This window comes from Prionailurus viverrinus, chromosome B3 (assembly GCF_022837055.1).
Source record: "Prionailurus viverrinus isolate Anna chromosome B3, UM_Priviv_1.0, whole genome shotgun sequence".
NCBI classification, from domain to species: Eukaryota; Metazoa; Chordata; class Mammalia; order Carnivora; family Felidae; genus Prionailurus; species Prionailurus viverrinus.
In genome coordinates this window covers 43,328,149-43,349,561 of record NC_062566.1, presented here as the reverse complement: position 1 = coordinate 43,349,561, position 21,413 = coordinate 43,328,149, and the positions used below count along the sequence as shown (strand labels likewise).

The window sequence follows — 21,413 nt, the reverse complement described above, 5'->3', positions numbered from 1 at the left end:
GGGTGAATGACAAAAATTTTCTAGAGACAGATAAGGAAATAAAGACTAATATATCACCATGTCAAATTATTACGAAACAAGCCACTTTGGGAGCTTTTGGAAAATCATTCATTTACAGTACAAATTATTTTGGAAATGTAACACTAATGGGTTCAACTTATTATTCTTATTATTTACAAGGAGCACATTTTATAATAAGTAGTCATCTAAGTTGGCTTTAAATCTCTTTCAAAGTAAAATTAAAGAAGTTTTGATTTTAGAGTAAAAAACATAACTGAGGTCATACTTTCAGAGGCTCCTAACCTCACAGCAGGTAAGATCACAAAAAGCATTTTGCTTGTTTTTAAAATTCAAGAAATTGGTATACTATAGTGACCTTTCAATTGTTCTGGAGGAAAAAATGCAAGATGCATTAAGTAGACACAGCTTTCAGTTTGCAGGCCAAATAATAACAAGGCCTCCATAAAACAATTAAAGCAATGCTCCTATTTATATGATAAAAATCTATAGCTTTCATATGAATTCTTTATTGGTAAATAATTCCTGAGGCACTTAAACAATACAACTTTTATTAAAAGAAATTAATAGCATCAAAACTGTTTATATCTATATTTAATATAGCTAAAATAAACAAATGTTCAATATTTAAAATATACATATGTATGAGGAAATATATATATAAAATATAACAACTGCATTATTGGCCCCCATCATTTTTAATGTTACCTTTACCCAAAGAGACTACAGTAATGGTTAAGTGGCTATTTTGTATTTGACGTACAAACATGTGACTTTAAAACTTGTTTTAAGGTCTGCAAGAAGAGGTTCTGCCAATTCTTTACACTTTAAAATTCACAATCATTAAGATAATATTAATAATAAATATCCCAAAGTAAGACAGAGGATATAATAATGTCTAATGGTCTGACCAACAGCCAAATTAAAAAGCTATAAATAGGCAGCTATAAAGAAATCCATAGAGAATTCCAGGGAATCTCTTGGAGTTCTTAACAAAACAAAGCAAACACTAAACAACAGTTTTCAAAAAAATAATATAAAAATAGACATCATAAAATAGACATCTGTAAATATGGAGAACATAAAACCAAGCTACCAAAATTAAATTTTTTTTAATTCAAAAATCTGAGAACTGGTATTGCTAAAACTCTATAATAAAGTGAGCACTGAGTAATATATTTTAAATGATAGAAAAATAACTGCAATTTGGAACATAAGTTTAGAGACCTGTTGTTCCAAGGACATAAAAATAACCATGGTTTCCTAACAACCAGAGAGCTTTTGTATTCCTTGGACTGCATTCATGCTAGATAAAGATTAAAAGGTAGCAGCCAAAATGACTACACTTCAACTTGGATGTTGAAGCACTTATCTGAATGGGTTTTCTTGGCCACAAGTGACCCACAAGCCTAAGATCAAGAGCCAAGCCCCCAGCAGGAAGTTGTGCTCAATTTGGTGGGCTTAAAACCATCTCTGGCTAAATCAGCATCAGCCTTATGGGAGGCCAGCCATGAAGGAAGGGAGTCTCCCCAAAATCTGATTTCTTGAGACCACAACCTAGAGCAGGTCCCACAGTCAAATTATTCACATTCCTTGGAAAGAGAGAACAGGCATCAGTTGTGTCCATCGAAGGGGGACACTGTCCAGGTGTACCCTGGACATTTTTTGAAATCTCTGGGCTGCCTCTGCATCTGAAAAATAAGAAAAATAGTACAATGACAGACAACAGATGAGGAAAAAGACAATCATCTGGCCTAAAAGCTTAAGACTTATAAGAAATTAAGAAAGCAGACAAAACAGACAAAAAGACAAACAGCTATATCGTTTAGAATGTATTATTCTGAAGGCAAGTACAGCAGAGAAAAACGCAAATTATTTTAAGCAAAGTAAGAAATGACCGTAGCAACAAAAGTTATTTTTGGAGAGAGCCAACTGGGGAAAAAAACAAAACAAAAAACATATGTTAAGATATGTCAACCTGACACAAAGATAAGGTGGAATAAGAATCTAGTCCCATTTGAAGCTGAAAATTGCTGAATAATGAGAGCTAGTGTCATGAACTTGGCTGCTTAACTGCCTTTGTGTAAGAAAACATCTCAGAACTTTGAACTTAGGAAATTCCAACTTGTCTTGCACCAGGTCACGAGCTCCAAAGAGCAGGAACCTATTTCAACAAGCAGCTTTAAAAACAAACAAACAAACAAACAAAATACTTTAATATTTTTCATTTCTATTAATGATACATTTTAAAATGCAATAGTGCTAAAATCCATCAAATTAAATTGCACTGAATTAAAAATTAAACTTACTCAGAAAGATGTTCAGAAGTTGGGATACAAACAGAAACTGAAATTAGAAGAAAAGTTTTATATTTAAAATGGCATATGCAATATGAGTGAGAATAACGATTTAGTAAAGAGCTCATATTGTAGCTGACCAAAAATACTGGACAAATTTCAAAAATCCAAAGTAATGCAATTATAAATACGTACCTTTCTCTATTACAACTTGACAAGTATGAGTTTCGTGTTGACTTAAGTGTGTGGCCATATTATCTAAGCCAGAAACATCAGCTATGAAATCACAATTAAGGCACACTAGAGTAATGCCCCTATAAAAAAAAAAAAAAAAGGCAAACAGTATAAAAGAAAAGGTTTTCATCTTTTATAAAAATCCATATACAAGTTCAATGATTACTTTTCTATAATTTGCTTTTTATGTCATAACTGTCACTCCCATTTTTATTATAGAAACTTGATATAACTGAAATGATTCTCTAGAAAATGGAAGAGCCATATTCAAGTTATACTACTATTTATTTACAGAAAGTATTTTTGCTTTATAAATGTTTTTTAATGTTTGTTTATTTTTGAGAGAGAGAGAGAGAGAGAGAGAGAGAGAGAGCAGGGGAGGGGCAGAGAGAGAGGGAGACACAGAAGCTGAAGCAGGCTCCAGGCTCTGAGCTGTCAGCACAGAGTTTGATGCAGGGCTCAAACTCACAAACCATGAGATCATTACCTGAGCCAATGTTGGATGCTCAACTGACTGAGCCACCCAGGCACCCCTGCTTTATAAACTTTTACAGTTCATGTCAGTTGCTAAAACCTGGGTGACAAGAGATCTATAGCCCAACCTTGGCTGTACTAACAACATGTGTCTCTTCAATAAGTCACAATCTATTTGTGCCTCTGCTCATCTGCAATGCAAGCATACAGTATTCATTCACTTAATGTATGTTTACTAAGGCTTCTTGATACATACTGTAATATTATACTGTATTGTGATTATAATGATGACCAAAAATATAGTCTGTGCTCTGAAAGAGTTTATAATCTAGTGTTTCACTTAGGTGATGAAAAAAAAATTAGAAAAGAAACATTAAGGCTTTAAAAACAGACATGTTGTAGCTGCAATCAATTGTGTACCATATGTTAAAGGTATTGCCACTATTCTCATTTAACGCTGTATTAACTAAAGTAGTTAATTCACCATAAAAGTGCAAAGCTTGAGGTACTTAGTATATCAGCACTGGCAACTGGTCCACTTGCTGGAGCCAAAATTATGAGTTCCCCTAAGAAAACCTCACTGGGTATTGTAGTTCCTAAATGAAATCTGTAATGATTACAAATTTTCAAAAATATTAGGAAAGAATTCTCAAAGCCATTGATACTTTTTGTTGAATAGTTTTTATACTCATTGGATCAAACTGTGTAGCATTTGCTATTTGAAATATTTAAACACAATTGGCATATTGCAGGATGTGACACTGGCCTTAAGATTTAAATTGTGTTTAAACGTCTGATTTTTTGTTGAAAGGTATTCTAAAATATTATTAAGCCTGCAAATATATGGAAGTGTTTCAGAGAATTTAGAAAACCACTATATGCTTAATTTATTATATTTACTAGAGTTAAGCACTTGGGATCTTGTGTGTCAAGCATCTGAAGTGCTGTTTAAAAAAGTCAAATAGGGGCGCCTGGGTGGCGCAGTCGGTTAAGTGTCCGACTTCAGCCAGGTCACGATCTCGCGTTCCGTGAGTTCGAGCCCCGCGTCGGGCTCTGGGCTGATGGCTCAGAGCCTGGAGCCTGTTTCTGATTCTGTGTCTCCCTCTCTCTCTGCCCCTCCCCCGTTCATGCTCTGTCTCTCTCTGTCCCAAAAATAAATAAACGTTGAAAAAAAAATTTTTAATAAATAAATAAATAAATAAGTCAAATATATTAAAAGTATAAATGATGTTAAGTTGTTAAGGAACCTGAACTATAAATGGGACTGTTTAAAAAATTTATTCAACTTAAATGAACTTTTTATCAAACATTAATTAAAAGCTCTCTTGAAAGTGATTATTAAAATGTACTAGGGGCACCTGGGTGGCTCAGTTGGTTGAGCCTGTGACTTCGGCTCAGGTCATGACCTCACGGCCTGTGAGTTTGAGTCCCGCTTCAGGCTCTGTGCTGACAGCTTAGAGCCTGGAGTCTGCTTCGGATTGTGTCCCTCTGTCTCTGCCCCTCCCACACTCACCCTGTCTCTCTCCCTCTCTCTCTCTCAAAAATAAACATTAAGTACTAGATTTCCAGATGGAATATTTTAAAGTTACACTTAAAAGCTTAAGGGAAGTTAAGATTTAAATACTTTAATAACCAATTATATAGTCTTCTCTATTAAACTACCCTTGCAGAAACTAAAAGCAGTCTCAATGGTAAGCAGTAGCTAAATTACTCTTCCACTAGTCATAGTTCCTGGGACCTTCACTAAACAAGGATTCTTAATTAGAATTTGTAATCAAACTTCTTGATCTGGGAAGACGTGGGGGAATGGGACTACTATATTTGAGTCATCAGTAAAGAAGGCTGGTCTGCACTGAGAAAGGAAAATGGAACACAAGTCCAGAGAAAATATTAAAGACAAGATCATCCTGCCTCAGCAGCTCAGACTAGAGAGAAGCAATGTTAGCAATTGGTAGCTTTCTATTTCCCTCATTTGTTCTGGTTCCACCTCCTCCTCTTATGGGTTCATGAGATTCTTTGGAATCCTGCTTATAAGTTATTTTTGCTTAGGTAAAAAAAAAAATAGATTATGTGATGTGATCATTGTTACCGTCAATTTATCAACAAAGCATAAATATAGCCTTGAAGTTCATCACATAACTTAATAAATTTAAGTGTTTTACCAATATACAAATACAAACAAATAACATACCTTAGACTGACTTATCTGAAGTTCTACTCTAACAATGTGATGTGTATTTACACCTAGATGTCATATTAGGACATTAAAACTGACCTTTATTAAAATCATGTACTTCCTTCCCAAATTAATTTCTCCTGACTTGTCTTTCTTATGATGTTTCCTCTGATAGTAAAACTCAAACTATAGTTATCTCTGTCTCTTCTTCCTTAAAATAATAAGTATAGCAAGGATTTTATAATATTTATTATTTATACTGTGCCAAGCTAACAATTTTAGACATACATCTACCATCTTATCTAAATATTTTAACAACCCAAAAAGGCAGGTGCTAGAATTTATTATCTTTTTATAAAGTTAGCTTAGTAAACTACCAAGGATATAGAGCCAGTGAAGGTAAGCACTAGGTTTGAAACTGAGCACTTTGATTCCAGAGCCCATAGTCTCAAAAATAATATAATACTGCCTCATCATTTTAACTACCTAAATCGTTCATAACTACAATTGTCCCAATCTGTAGGATTCATGCATCTATAACTCATCCTATTGTTAAATCTTCCTTATCACTTGATTCTATATAAAATATCAACGGTTCTCCAATGTTCTCCAACTTACGTCCAAGTTCCTTAACCTTATTTTCAACACTTTTATAATTTGGCTCTAGGCTTAAAACTACTGCTCAAGACTTCTTTCCTTATTACCATTATCTGAACTTCATGCTCCATCCATCTACTACTAGCTATTCCCTCTGTATGCCTTGTACTTTCTCATTTCTGCACCTTTATTCACACTATTCCTTCTAACTCGAATGCCTCTGTGCACCTTCTATCAGTATAAATATTCATTCTTTTTTTTTTTAATTTTTTTTCAACGTTTTTTATTTATTTTTGGGACAGAGAGAGATAGAGTATGAACGGGGGAGGAGCAGAGAGAGAGGGAGACACAGAATCGGAAACAGGCTCCAGGCTCTGAGCCACCAGCCCAGAGCCCGACGCGGGGCTCGAACTCACGGACCACGAGATCGTGACCTGGCTGAAGTCGGACGCTCAACCGACTGCGCCACTCAGGCGCCCCTAAATACTCATTCTTTAAAGCCAAGTACACCTAACATCTATGCAGATATTTCCAAGTAAAACAACCACTCTTTCCTTTGGGGGAAAAAAAAAGACTCTACTGAACTTAACAAACACCTCCTTGATTTATTATAGTTTTATATGTTCATGCCTTATCTCCCACCCAATAAACTGTACATTCCCTAAAGGCTGGTTCCAAGACTAATTCATCACTGTCCTCTTCATAGGACCTGCTATATTATGTACCTGGTAGACGTATCATAAATAGCTAAAGAGTGACTATTCCAATCTAATAAAAGACTAATTACAAAAACTACTGTTCTACAATTATAAGTATGCTACGTCCATTCACAGAAATTGACCATTTTCAATTTGAGACCTATTCCAGTTGAAAGAAAAGTATTCCATGGGGCGCCTGGGTGGCGCAGTCGGTTAAGCGTCCGACTTCAGCCAGGTCACGATCTCTCGGTCTGTGAGTTCGAGCCCCGCATCAGGCTCTGGGCTGATGGCTCGGAGCCTGGAGCCTGTTTCTGATTCTGTGTCTCCCTCTCTCTCTGCCCCTCACCCATTCATGCTCTGTCTCTCTCTGTCCCAAAAATAAATAAACGTTGAAAAAAAAAATTTAAAAAAAAAAAAAGAAAGAAAAGTATTCCAGATCTTTAAAATCATACAGTTCATTTAAAACACATACACACAATTGAGCTTGAAACATTATGGTAAAAATCAAACTTAGGGGATCTGGGTGGTTGCGTCAGTTAATCATCCAACTCCTGATTTCAACTCAGGTCATGATCTCATAGTTGTGGGAGGTTCTGTGCTCTCAGCACAGAGCCTGCTTGGGATTCTCTTTCTCGTCCCCCCTCTCTCTCTGCCCCTTCCCTGCTCATGTACACTCTCCTCTTTCTCTCTCTCTCTCAAAATAAATAGATAAAAACTTAAAAAAAAATCAAACTAAAATCTCATCTTTTGAAAAAAGCCCTTTTTATTCTTATAATAATTTTTAGTAAGGGCAACATGTAATATAATCTTAATCTATTTCCTTGAATTCAGTAAATGTTTTAAAATCTGTACTAATGCATTTTAAAAGCTGAATCAAAACTTTCTCTCCCTGTGAGCCACTGATCCCTATATAATAGATGGGGCCTATTCTGTTCATATAAATCTGTTATATAAGGCTTATATGACTGTTCATATAAGTCATTTTCAACATATACATTAACTTATTCAACAAATATTTACTGAGTACCTACCATGTGCCAGGCACTAATCAATTCCTGGCAGTGACAAAAATCCAAACCTCACATATTCTAGTGAGAGCACACAGAAAAATTTAAAAGTAAAGTATACAGTATGTCAGATGATAAAAGATGATCTGAATGAAAATGAGCATAAAAAGGAGATAGGGAGTGCTGGGGTAAAGCACAGGGGAGAAGATATAATCTAAAAATCAAGCGGTCAAGGAAAGGCTCAGAGTTGCAACCCAAAGGAGATAACAGACTAATACATCTGGGGAATGAAACTAGTCATAGGAACCAGTAAGTACAAAGATCCTGAAACATAATATCATTCCTTTTTCTACCTTTTCCACTAAGTCAAAGCATCAAAACAAGTACTGGCTAACTTTATCTCTATATATTAGCTTGGTCCAGCAAAGACACTGATATTCCAAGTAGCAATGGCAACATGAACAAAATAAAGAACAAGAGAGTCCAAATGCTTCAAAAGAATATTAAAAAAAAATGGTTCTCAGTGGATTCTGAGTTAAGTGTGTAGTACAAGCAAAATGAATTATCACTATCTTTAGAAATACTCATCAACAGTTCTTTCTACATGGTAAGCAAGTTGTGCACTTATCTTTATTTGAAAAAGGAAAAATAAGAATTATGAAGCTACATAGTAATTTCAAGAATTCCAGTGGTTTAAGAAATTTACTTCAAAACTAAAAAAGTGTTAGTCACTTTACTAGGTATCTTAGGTTATCTTTTTAATAATCAAATATTGTTGGACACCCTTATTTTTGTTCTCATTTTATAATATAAATGAATGAAGATACAACTTGTCACCACTGAAATTTAGCAAAAGAATATAGGCTAATCATACCTCTAATCTAAGGACATAATGAATAGAACTCTCCAATGTCCAGTAGCAATCATTTAGATTTCTAAATCGGGCATTCTGATATCAGGTTTAAAAATAGGACAACCACAATAAGATACCACGTCAAACCCACTAGGATGGCTGTAATCAAAAAGAGGTAATAACAAGTGTTGGCAAAGATGTGAAGAAATTGGAACCTTCATATATTTCTCATGGGAATGTAAAATAGTAAAGGTACTTTGTAAAACAGTTTGGCAGCTCCTCAAAGGTGCAACAGAGTGACCATATAGCCCAGAAATTCTAATCCTACATATACACTAAAGAGAAATGAAAACACAAATCCAGACAAAAACTTATACACAAATGTTTATAGCAACAATATTCATAATGGCTTCAAAGTTAAAATAACCTTAATAGATAAACAAACTATGGTAGATGCATACAATGGGGCATTATTCAGCAATTTAAAAAGTGAAGTACTGAAATGCTGTAACCATCCATGTTGTAACATGGATGAATCTTGAAAATATGTTAAATGGAAAAAGCCAATCACAAAGGATCACATATTGTGTCATTCCATTTATATGAAATGTCTACAATACACAAATCTATAGAGACAAAAGTTATATTAGTGGTTGCTTAGGGATGGGAATAGTTGGAAGGAAATGGGAATGACTATAAATGGGTACAGAGTTCCTTTTTTGGAATGACCACAATGTACTAAAAGTAACTGTGGTGATGGCTGCACAACTCTGTGAATACACTAAGAACTGTTAATTGTACAATTTAAAGGCATGAATTACATGGTATATGAACTATATTTCATAAAGATGTCATATACATCACACATAATTGAAGTTCTAGAATTTTTCAATAGAATTTAAAAAGATCAACTAGTTACCTGAGATCTTCTGAGTGCTTCTTAAAAATACAAAACCTTTTACTTGGACGATTACTATGAAAGCTGGAGAGACAAAGCAAATTTTATTAATTTTATTATACAGTAAGTCATATTAATTTATAGCTTTATTATCAAGCCTATAATTAAGTTTCTAGTTTTGAACAAAAGATCATGATATAAGTAACAAAATAATGCTTATCATCACTGTTTAACTTGACATTTTATCTTAAATTCCACTTTATCTATTTATTTTTAATGACACATATTTCTCTAAGCATATTCTTGTATGACCAGTACTTCACCATTACATAAAAAAAAAAAAAAAGGAAATACGCAAGAATTCTTTTAAAAAGTAAAGCACATCAAACCAGTTTTTTTCATCTGTTACAGAAGAGTTGAAGACACTTTTAAATGTCTGCAAATAACATTTTTGTATAATATGAATCATGGTCAATAATCACTTTTTTAAAGTCATTTTCCAATCTTAACATGCCTGTGTCAGGGGAGGGGGAGTAAAATCCAAATGATCTTTGAAGTAAACAGTCCTTCAGCTAAATGCCACTCTTTACCATTCGTGAAATCAAACATTTAAAGAGTTCCTTGCAATTACTAGTAGAGGTTTTTTTTAAAAAAACAAATTTAAGCAGAACCCTAGAACTAAAATAATGCTTCTCCTAAACACAAAACAGAGAACCACTAACCATACTTTGTACACATGATAATAGCTTTCACATACCCTTTTAAATCTGGTAAAGAAAGCTTTCCTGTATTAGAAACCAGGATTAGCTTAGCACCGTATTACTGAAAAGTCGTAGACTAATAACATCAGCATCATCCAGGAGATTATTTAAAAATGCAAAGTCTTGTAACCCCCACAAACCTAAGTGAATTGATCTCTGGCAGAGGGGCCCACTAGAATCCATTTTAACAAGGTTTTCTGGTGATTCTTATTTATGCAAGCTAAACATTGAGAAGCAGCAGCCCCAGTAGCCATCATCCACGTCAATGGTCACTCTCAAATACAAGGTAACCATCACCAACACCGTATGTATGTATGGGAAAAGAAATATACTGTCACTAGCTATAATCCCCAGAAAATATCTTCAGAAGACTTCTAACAGTCATTTCTTCAATTTGAGGATAAATACTATTAAAGAGTTTGTAAATTCAAGACAACATCACAAAAATAATTGGGTTTTTTGTAGAACACAGTGGGTTAGAAAACACTGAAATTACATGCAAAAATTTGTGCACATATACTGTGCTTCTTCAGAATAAATCCAAGATTTATCTGATTCCCAAAGAATGTGAATCAAAATAAGCTACTTTTTAATGAGATTTAAAAGTTACTTTTAAAAGCTATTTTTTCTTTCTCCTCAAACAGACTATTTTGGTTTTATTTATTTGGTAAGAGGAGAGGAAAAGATTACATTTTAGGGACTTTTTGATGGCTTCCATTTCTGTATATAACTTGTACCTTATTAAAATGTTGGTAATTTTATAATTCTAGTTGTCTGAATCCAGTTTTTTTAATTTTTTTAATGTTTATTTATATTTGATGGAGAGAGATGCACAAGCAGGGAAGGGGCAGAGAGAGAGATGGAGACAGAATACGAAGCAGGCTCCAGGTTTTGAGCTGTCAGCACAGAGCCTGACGCGGGGTTCAAACCCATGAGCTGTGAGTTCATGACCTGATGCGAAGCCGGAGGCTTAACCGACTGAGCCACCCACGTGCCACTGAATCCAGTTTTAATTTAGAGTTCCCTATCTATGTAAAAGCTTATCAAGTCTCTTTATTTACATTTATTACATAAATTCCATTCTTTATTATTATCCTTGTATTATAGAAATGGAAAAGCGGATCCATATAGCTCACAAAAAGGAAAAGAAAAAAAATAACAATCCTTCTTCTTCCTATTAGATCTGCATAAAGTTAATAACAATATAGAAATCTAAGAAAAGAGAAAAAAGTTAAAATTTTAAAAACAATATAGTAAAAACAAGTTAAAAACTAGATTCTAAAAGTTCACTACCTAGTTATATGACTGTATATAATTATCAAAACTCACTAAGCTATTCTCTAAAAATAAGTGAATTTTATTGTGTATAAATTATACCTCAATAAGGCTAGAGGGAAAAAACTCCCTTTGACCATATTTTCTTAATCATCTTAATTCAGTCTAATAACAATTTGTTTCTGATGAAACACAAAAGGAGCATCAACAATACTGATGGTATGTCTACAATTTAAGACCCTAGACTAGAGGTTGAGGATACAAAAAGAAAGAGGGCAAGTTGTCTGCCCTATAAGTGAAGGTCCAAGGGGACAGTGGGGGGAAAGGGGAAAAAGTCAAACAGCAGCTGGCAAAGAATAAATGTCTAATAAATGGTTAAATGAATGAATACATATTTACTAATAATTATAAACATTAATAGTGACACATGTGAAATTTCATGGCTACCTGAAGGAAAAATGCAGATATATGCAATAGAAACCAGCTAACAATTAGGAGTTCATTTCAGTTAAGAAGGTCACTACTGCATTGCTCCAGGCAAAACAGAGAGCAAAATACAGAGGGATTTTCAAGAAAATAAGCATTAAAGGAGCTGAAAAGGTGGTTAGAAATTAAATATTGAAAGGTCTCATATTCTCCAAAAAATTTGAACTTCATGACTACTAATGTTAGGAAGGCAAAGGATTATAGGCCAAAAAAGACCTGACCAGATATGCCTACTGCAGCAACAGAAGAAAGGAAAAATTGGAAAAAATGTGTGTGGTGGGAGGACGGTTTGTGGACATCAATTATGATGCTATCACAATTATGCAACTGTTCTTCTAATGACTATTATTTAATGCCAATAAATCTATACAAAGCATATAATGAACTCAAACATATCTTACAAAAATTAATTCAGTACTGTCTTCCTCACTGTATATTTCTTTTTCCTTGGAAAAATTTTAAATCATCCTGTAAAGCCTAAGTGAAATGTCCTTTATAGAATACCTCCCCTTATTTCTTGCTTAAAGAACTCATTCTTACCTTCTCCGTGCTCCTATAGTCATTTGTTTACCACATTTAGTTAGGTAAATTATCTCTATCCTACTAAACTGTGAAAATTAAAGGCAAGGACTTTATCCATAATACCTAACAATGACAACTCAGAAATAATAACAGCTATAATTACTTGAATATCTCCTAAGCAAAAATAATTTTATTAAGCACTTTAAGTACATTTTCTGTAATTATCACAATGACTTTCTTTTCAAAAAAAAGGAAACTGGGAGTCAGGTTAAGTAATTTGCCCAAAGTCAAACAGGTAATAAATAATTGGTGAAGCTTGGATTCAAATCCAGATTTGTCTCATTCTTCACCACCAGTTTGCCATACGTCTTAGCAAACAGTAAACTGTGCTAGAAAAAGAGATAAACACTTATGTCCGTTAACTTAATTCTATTACATGTAGAGAAGAAGCCTTCCTATATATAATGTTGGGGAATAATAACATTATCATATGGTAATTTATTTCTTTTTTCAGGTGACTTCAATTGCTACCTAAAAGCTATAAGCAAATAAGGTGCAGTAACTTAAACAACCAAACACAAGTAACAGTTACTTTTTTAAAAAATCAGTTAAAAATTACATGTTTAATGATGCTCTTCTTCAAAAGCCTTATTTCAAATATACTCCAAATGCATCAAAAATTTTTAATATCCTTTTTTGAGATTTTATTTAGAGTCTTTTATAATTACAACAAATAATAATTATGACTTACTATTCCTACTGTGCTAGGTGACATGGTGAATACAAAGAGCCCCTTCTTCTCAAAGAAACAAATATAATAAAAGGCAGAATAAATGAATGGTATACAGCTGAAAGTGAGGAATGATCCCTGTGAGTGGTTGTGGTGATCAGATACTCCAAAAAAAGAAGGTAAACAGAAAAGAAGAACAGGAACATTCTAAAGACTAACAAAGAATAAGGAGACACAAATGTCAAAAATGAGATTTGCAATAAACTTTATTTTGGGGAAGAGTAGTCAATTTATGGAGATGGGAGTCTTTAAAGAATGGATTGGGGCAGATATGAGACCAGAGGGAAAAGGACCAATTAAGAGTACAGACATGATATAGGATAGAGATTAAAGGTCCTCATCCTCTAGAGACTGTGAAGCTTCTGTACATAGAGAATTCAAGCCTATAATATGAATTCACACTGGGTAGAGGTAATGGTGGGACCATTCAATGGGAGATACCTAAGGCAGTGAATAAGGCAAGTGTACCAGTATATAAAAAGGAAAAGAGACTTACGAAACCCTAAAAGTGGCAATGGAAGCTTTTAGTTCCGTAAGAGACTAGCAATGAGTAGGAGCTCAGTATGTGATGATGATGAAGAGCAGGGTTGGGCTCATTGGGAACTGAAAAATGGGTATGAGGGAGTTGGGCTAATGGGCAATGTTTTGGAAGAGAATGGATTTAGAGGTTTATAGGACAGGTAGGAAGCCTATGACAAATGGAAGAGGGAAGGGTGGAATGATGCTTGGTTTAACAAAACAGAACATACACACAACCAACACCGCAAAAATACAAATAATAAGAGAATATTAAGAGCAATTATATGTCAATAAATTGGGCAATCTCAAAGAAATGGACAAACTCCTAGAAAAATATAAAATACCAAAACTGAAACAGGAAAAAGTACAATATTTGAACAGACCCATAACCACTTAAAGAAATTGAATCCGTAATCAAAAATCTCCCAATAAACAAGAGTCCAGGGCCACATGGCTTCCCAGGGGAATTCTACAAAACACTTAAAAAAGAGTTAATAGCTATTCTTTTGAAGCTGCTATAAAAATAGATATGGAAAGAAAACTTCCAAACGCATTCTATGAGGCTAGCATTACCTTGATTCCAAAACCAAAGACCCCACTAAAAAGGAGAATTACAGACCAATTTCCCTGATGAACACAGATACAAAAATTCTCAGCAAGATACTAGTAAACCGAATGCAACCACAATTTAAAAGAATTAGTAGCCATAATCAAGTCGGATTTATTCCTGGGCTGCAGGGGTGGTTCAATATTCACAAATAAAACACAGTGATGCATCACATTAATGAAAGAAAGGATAAGAACCACATGACGCTCTGGATACAGAAAAAAGCATTTGACAAAATACAGCATCCTTTCATGGTAAAAACCAGAAAAAATAGAAAGTAGGTATATAAAGGCCACATATGAAAGACCCACCACTAATATCATCCTCAATGTGGAAAAACCAGAGCTTTCCCCCTAAGGTCAGGAACATGACAGGGATGTCTACTCTCACCACTTTGTTCAACATAGTGCTGGAAGTCCTAGCCTAAGCAATCAGACAACAAAAAGAAAAAGAAGGCATCCAAATCGGCAAGGAAGAAGTCAAACTTTCACTCTTTGCAGATGACATGATATTCTACATGGAAAACCTCAAAGACTCCACCAAAAAACTGCTAGAACTGATACATGAATTCAGCAAAGTCGCAGGTTATAATATCAACATACAGAAATTGGTTGCATTTCTATACACCAATAATGAAACAGCAGAAAGAGAAATCAAGGAATCAACCCAATTTACAACTGCACCAAAAACCATAAAATACCTAGGAGTGAAAACTATACAAAGCTTATGAAAGAAACTGAAGAAGATACAAAGAAATGGAAAACATTCCATGCTCATGGACTGGAAGAACAAATACTGTTAAGATGTCTATAGTACCCAAAGCAATCTACACATTCAGTGCGTTCCCTATCAAAATAACACCATCATTCTTCACAGAGTTAGAACAAACAATTATAAATTTGTATGGAACCAGAAAATACAAAATAGCCAAAGTAATGTTGAAAAAGAAAACCAAAGCTGGAGGCATCCCAATTCTGAACTTCAAGCCATATTACAAAACTATAATCATCAAGACAGAAAGGTATTGGAACAAAAACAGACACATAGATCAATGGAATAGAACAGAGAACCCAGGAATGGACCCACAAATGTATGGCCAACTAATCTTTGACAAAGCAGAGAAGAACATCCAATGGAAAAAAGACAGTCACTTCAGCAAATGGTGTTGGGAAAAATGGACAGAGACATGTAGAAGAATGAATATGGACCACTTTCTTATACCATAAACAAAAATAAACTCAAAATGGATGAAAGACCAAAATGTGAGACAGGAAACCAACAAAATCCTTCAGGAGAAAACAGGCAGCAACCTCTTTGACCTTAGCCACAGCAACTTCTTACTAGACATGTCTCTGGAGGCAAGGGAAACAAAAGCAAAAATGAACTATTGGGACCTCATCAAAACAAAAAGCTTCTGCACAGCAAAAAAAACAATCAACAAAACTAAAAGAAAACTAATACACAAATGACATATTGGATAAAGGGTTAGTACCCAAAATCTATAAAGAACTTCTCAAACTCAACATCTAAAAAACAAATAATCCAGTGAAGAAATGGGCAAAAAAATGAACAGATACTTCTCCAAAGAAGACTTCTACCGGGCAAACAGACACATGAAAAGATGCTCAACATCACTCTTTATCAGGGAAATACAAATCAAAACCACAATGAGATACCACCTCACACCTGTCAGAATGATTAAATGAACAACTCAGGAAACAAAGATGTCAGCAAGGATGTAGAGAAAGGGGAACGCTTTTGTACTGTTGGTGGGAATTGGTGCAAATTGGTGCAGTCACCCTAGAAAACAGTATGGAAGTTCCTCAAAAAATTAAAAACAGAGCTATTCTATGACCCAGCAATTTTGCTAGTAGGTATTTTTCCAGAGGATACAAAAATGCTGATTTGAAGGGGCACATGCACCCCAATATTTATAGCAGCACTATTAACAATAGTCAAATTATGGAAAGAGCCCAAATGTCCATTGACTGATGAATGGAATAAAATGTGGTATATGGGGCACCTGGGTGGCTCAGTCGGTTGGGCATCCAACTTTGACTCAGGTCATGATCTCACAGTTCGTGGGTTCAAGCCCCACATCAGGCTCTGTGCTGACAGCTTGTAGTCTGCTTCAAATTCTGTGTCTCCCTCTCTCTCTCTCTCTCTGCCCCTCCCCAGCCTGCTCTCTCTCTCAAAAAATAAATTAAAAAAACAATTTAAAAATTAAAAAAAAAAAAAGATGTGGTATATGGTGATCCAAAAGAATGAAATCTTGCCATTTGTGACAATGTGGAACTATAGTATATTATGCTAAGGGAAAAAAGTCAGGCAGAGAAAGACAAATATCCTATGATTTCACTCACATGTGGAATTTAAAGAAACAAAACAGATAAACATAGGGCAAAGGAAGGAAAAATAAGATAAAAACAGAGAGGGAGGCAAACCATAAGAGACTTACATACAGAGAACAAACTGAAAGTTGTTGGAGGGATGATGGGTTGGGGAATGGATTAAATGGGTGATGGGTATTGAGGAGGGCACTTGTTGGGATGAGCACTGGGTGTGATATGTGAGAGATGAATCACTAAATTCTACTCCTGAAACCATTATTACACTACACGTTAACTAACTTGGGTTTAAATACAATTAAAAAAAAAACAGAAAATATTTTCAAATTTGGCCCCCTACAAGTTTTGGGCAGAATTAAAGCCCTATTTGGGAAACCATGTATTTATTTGTCACAGGAAGAAGAGACATTCCACACAGAAGTATACTGAGGAAAAGGATGCCTGAGCCTGGTTTAGAGGAAATGGAACATAGGTGTGGACCATTGTAGTAGCTGGTAGGCAAAGTGGCAGAATGCAAAAAAGGGAGTCTCAAAAATCATGATGAGCACAGTGGCCAATCAAAATGATATCTTGAAAGAGTATTTGGGTGGTAGTCATGTGAATTCTGGACAGATGATAAAGGTTGGATCATTTGTGTTCTTTTGAGACACTAGTGAGTCAAAGGTAAAAATACATATAAAATAATTAGAAATATAGAGTTGGACCTCAGGAAGACTAAGGATTAAAATTGGAAGATTTAGAGTTGAAAGGTAAAAGTGACAGTGGTTAAGTTACCAAGAAAGCAAATGTAAAGAAGATGAGTTAAAGGAAGAAAAGACAATGAAATAGAGGAGTAGCCAAAAAGGAAGAAGAAAGATAGTGGTAATAATTTAACAGAAGCTGAAGAGAATACTCTCAAAAGTGAGTGATGACGTCAAATACTCTAAAGAAGTCATGGAGTAATACGAGTGAAAAAGTAAATAAACATGGTGATAAATAAAGACAAATAATCTTTTAAAGTGTCAGTGTCAGTTGGTACAGTGGGATGAGTTAAAAGGTAGAGAAATGAATCATAAATACGCTAGTAAACACTTCTTACAAATATTCATGGTAAGAGGAAGACAAAAAATAAGGATAGTAAGCAGTAGGGACAAACTTCCATCCAAAAAAAAAAAAAAAAGTACCTGAAAATGTTTATAAGCAAAAGAAATCTGGGAGAGAGAAGAGATGAAGTTGCAAGTTAACTGAACAAGACTGTGGAAGAACTAGAAGTCTGGAGAAGTGGAACATATCTGATTTCTGAGATCAATGACTAGATAAAAGTAACAAGAAAAAAATTTGAGGTTTTTAAAGATTAGTTAAAAGGATGACTTCCAACTGAGTACTTACTAGTAGGCCAGGTTAAGAACTAAGAGACTAAAATAAAATCTTTAGAATACATAAAAAGTTTAAATAAACATTGTAGATAAAAATAAAGAAGTATTGAAAGAGAGAGAGACATGGGCACCTGAGTGGCTCAGTCGGTTGAGCATCCGACTTCAGCTCAGGTCATGATCTCGCGGTTCGTGAGTTCAAGCCCCACATTGGGCTCTGTGCTGACAGCTCAGAGCCTGGAGCCTGCTTCGGATTTTGTGTCTCCCTCTCTCTCTGCCCTTCCCAATCTCTCTCTCTATCAAAGATAAATAAACATTAAAAATTTAACAAAGAAAGGAAGGAAGGAAGGAAGGAAGGAAGGAAGGAAGGAAGAAAGAAAGAAAGGAAGGAAGAAAGAAAGAAAGAAAGAAAGATTTTAAATAAAAATATAGGACCCAAAGTTAAAGACTACAAAGTCAAACTTGATTGAATCAAATGCTGGTGAGTAGTCCAGAACTCAGCATAAACTTCAGGAGAGTAAGATGTCCGAGTCTCATGTTGGCCTTTATGCCAAGTGAGATGACTAAAAATGTAAAGGATTTTAAAACAAAAACAAAGCAGCAATCAAAACAGATGACCCTGCAAATGAAATGGACTATAAAGTTAAATAGGTGCTGTTAGAATGAAAAAACGAGTCAAAGCTCCTTAAAGTCACAGGGTAACGGGAACTGGAAAGAAATGAACAGTGGCTATGATGAATGATGTAAGAAAGGGGGTACAAGAACTTAAAAGCTGATGTGAAGCACTGGCCATGAAGAAGTCCAGGTCCCATGAGGTCAAGCTAATTAATCATCAAAGGGGGGTTGGGGGGGGGGAAGTGGGAGACACGTGCTAAAACCATCAAGAAAGGTGGATGAATCCTTGAAAAGAGTGGCTGATAAATGACCAGAAAGTAACATAGAGGACATTTTATGATTTGTAAGAAAATCACTTTTATTAGTTATACTTCAATTCTAACTTAAAAAAAAATGGAACAACTTCACTTTGAATAATCAAGCTAACTGCTCTATATCAAAACAATTTTTGACTATTCTTAAAAAAATAGAAATCCATCCTAAGGGATGCCCCTATTAATGAGACAAAAATGAAAGCAATGTGAGCTGTGAATACTTTCTCTGCATAGAGTAAATATTGGGTACTCAAAAGCCTAAGTTGAATGAATCAATAAAAAGGAGTTCCAACAGTGGCCTTGTGACTGGAATAACGTCTCATTTCACAAAATGAATACAAGAAGATGGTTGATGGATAGATGTACTGCTAAGACAATGGATTACAGACAAGGAGAGAGAGAGAAATAAGACTCAATAAGGCTCCTAACATCACCCTTGAGTCTCTCAAAGTGATTGCTTTAAAAAGAATAATATTCATGAGAGTACATGTTTTGTAAATTTGTTTGGTAAATACATTTAAAACATTTGACCTTTTATATTTGAAAGTGACCATTTTTAAAAATTCTATAGGAAAAAAAAATACCCATAGAGAAATCATTTCCCTAACAAACCTATCCTTATTTCATTAGTCTATCCATTCATAAAAGTTTAGTTCCAGTAATTTTGAGTTACTATGCTGGGAAAATAGTATATGAGGCATTACCCTAAAAGTTCCCTATTGCTAGATGTTTAGGTTCGAAGAGAAAAATTGGCTTCTAAAAGGATAACTGTTTTACAGTGAACTTGCTGAACTATAATTGTAATTGGTAATTACAGATGTTTAACTCATCTTACCTCATCATATGATTTACATAGGCTTTGCTACAGCTAGTGTTGTATCTGCAAAAACTACAATGGACATACGTAGGAAAGTGGTTTGCAAAATCTTTTATTTCGGAACAACACTCAATGCACTTGTGAACTCCCCGACGATACCTTATGGAGATATAAAGAAAATGATATATATTTTAAAATAAAAATAATAAGGGAGGGCCTTATTAATATTCTGTTAATAGAGGCCAGTGTGTTTAAATTAATGTGTAAACAGAGAGTTGTAATTTGAAGAATTTGTTATGGAACAACAGCTGTAATAAGTGTAAGCAATTTAACATAAGTCAATATTTTTCACTGGCATAAAAGGGATCAAATTAAGCAATACAAACATCACAAGACATAAGCACAACATATAATACCAGTATAATAAGTGAATATTATAAAAAAAAATAGTAATTCAAGTACTGTTCAATAGTTGTAAAAAAATACCTTTTTATTATTTTCTTGGCCTTTATGTCATAGTGATAGCATATAAATGTATAAGAGATATGTGTAATAAGGTAAATTTATATTAAAGTTTTTATACTTAAGATTAAATTAGAACTATATATGAGGAATAAAAGATTACCTTAAGTTCCTCAATGCTGTATTGACTTTACTTTTTTTATTGCTACTAGCCAATGTGCTTTGTTTCTTTTGTATATTAGAGATTTTTGATTTATATTTAGATTTACTTCCATTAGGCTTACTTGCATTAGGTTTATTTGTATTGGGTTTAGTTGTATTAGGTTTGGTTGTGTTAGATTTTGTGGGAATTTTAGCAGTTATATTTTTAGTCCTTGGAGGTGAGAGCTGAAGAGTAGAAGTGCTTGCACTAATGGAAGATGTAGTTGAAGATCCTGACTGAAGAGGTCCAACTGAAGCTCGAATAGTAACCTACAAAAATGGAGATAATATTTGCTTTAGAAAATTAATCATGGCATTAACATTAAAATATCACTGTGTAATAAAAAGTTAAACATCAAGTATTTGGAAAGGGCAAGTATAAACTAAAATTAGATTAAGTCTTCCATTTATTCTAGATTTTCATACCAATTAAATTAAACTTGATATTCATTCACTTTCAGTACTACATTTTTTTGTATTGATATCAGTTATGTTAACAGTTATTAATGCATAATTAGGAGTTAATGCAAATTATAAGACTATTAAAAAAGAACACATTACATAGCTATTTTTATGCTCTCCTATAACTAAAATAATTCATAAACATAGACATCAAAATTTAAATCTCAAAATCTGAAAAATAATTCTAGAAAGGCCTGTATTATCCCTCAACAACTATACAACAAACAGATCTACAGTAAACATGACCTCCTCTTTACAGGGGCTCATTAGGCAGGATTTATGTATACAATGGTTAGGGAGACGTTACATTAATTCATTATACTATATGGAAAGTTTAATTATATTTAGAATTTCCTTAAAGGAAACTAATATAAAGCTTATCACTTAGTATCCAGAAATTATATTTGTTGACTGACAATGAAAAACAATTGCCTACCAACATTCTTGTTAATCATTTGACTATACTTCTCCCATGTATTGGAGGAAGTCCTATGAAATACATGTATTTTGGTATCACACAAAAGCACTGGACTAGGAATCAAAAGACCTGAGGTTAAATTTCATACCATGCCTTCCTAGCCATGTGACCTTAAGTAAGTAACTTATCCTCTTCTTTATCTATAATATAGG

At 34.2% G+C, this 21,413-nt stretch overlaps 1 protein-coding gene across 7 annotated transcripts in view; it reads right to left on the bottom strand.

The window, feature by feature from the left end:
• ZNF280D (zinc finger protein 280D) overlaps positions 1–21,413 on the bottom strand; it is a 144,951-nt gene that overhangs the window by 49,225 nt on the left and 74,313 nt on the right. For 6 of the 7 annotated variants that reach the window (XR_007152920.1, XR_007152921.1, XM_047862343.1 and 3 more), the window contains 5 exons: positions 20,284–20,591; positions 19,677–19,817; positions 9,274–9,336; positions 2,511–2,629; positions 2,328–2,364 (listed from right to left, as the gene is read on the bottom strand). Coding sequence is in view for 5 of the 7 variants with exons in the window: in XM_047862343.1 (XP_047718299.1) it covers positions 2,328–2,364; positions 2,511–2,629; positions 9,274–9,336; positions 19,677–19,817; positions 20,284–20,591 (668 nt within the window). In the remaining 2 variants the exon portion in view is untranslated. Of the gene's footprint in view, positions 1–675; positions 1,710–2,327; positions 2,365–2,510; positions 2,630–9,273; positions 9,337–19,676; positions 19,818–20,283; positions 20,592–21,413 lie in introns of those variants that run through there. The other variant, XM_047862344.1, reaches the window with a different exon arrangement.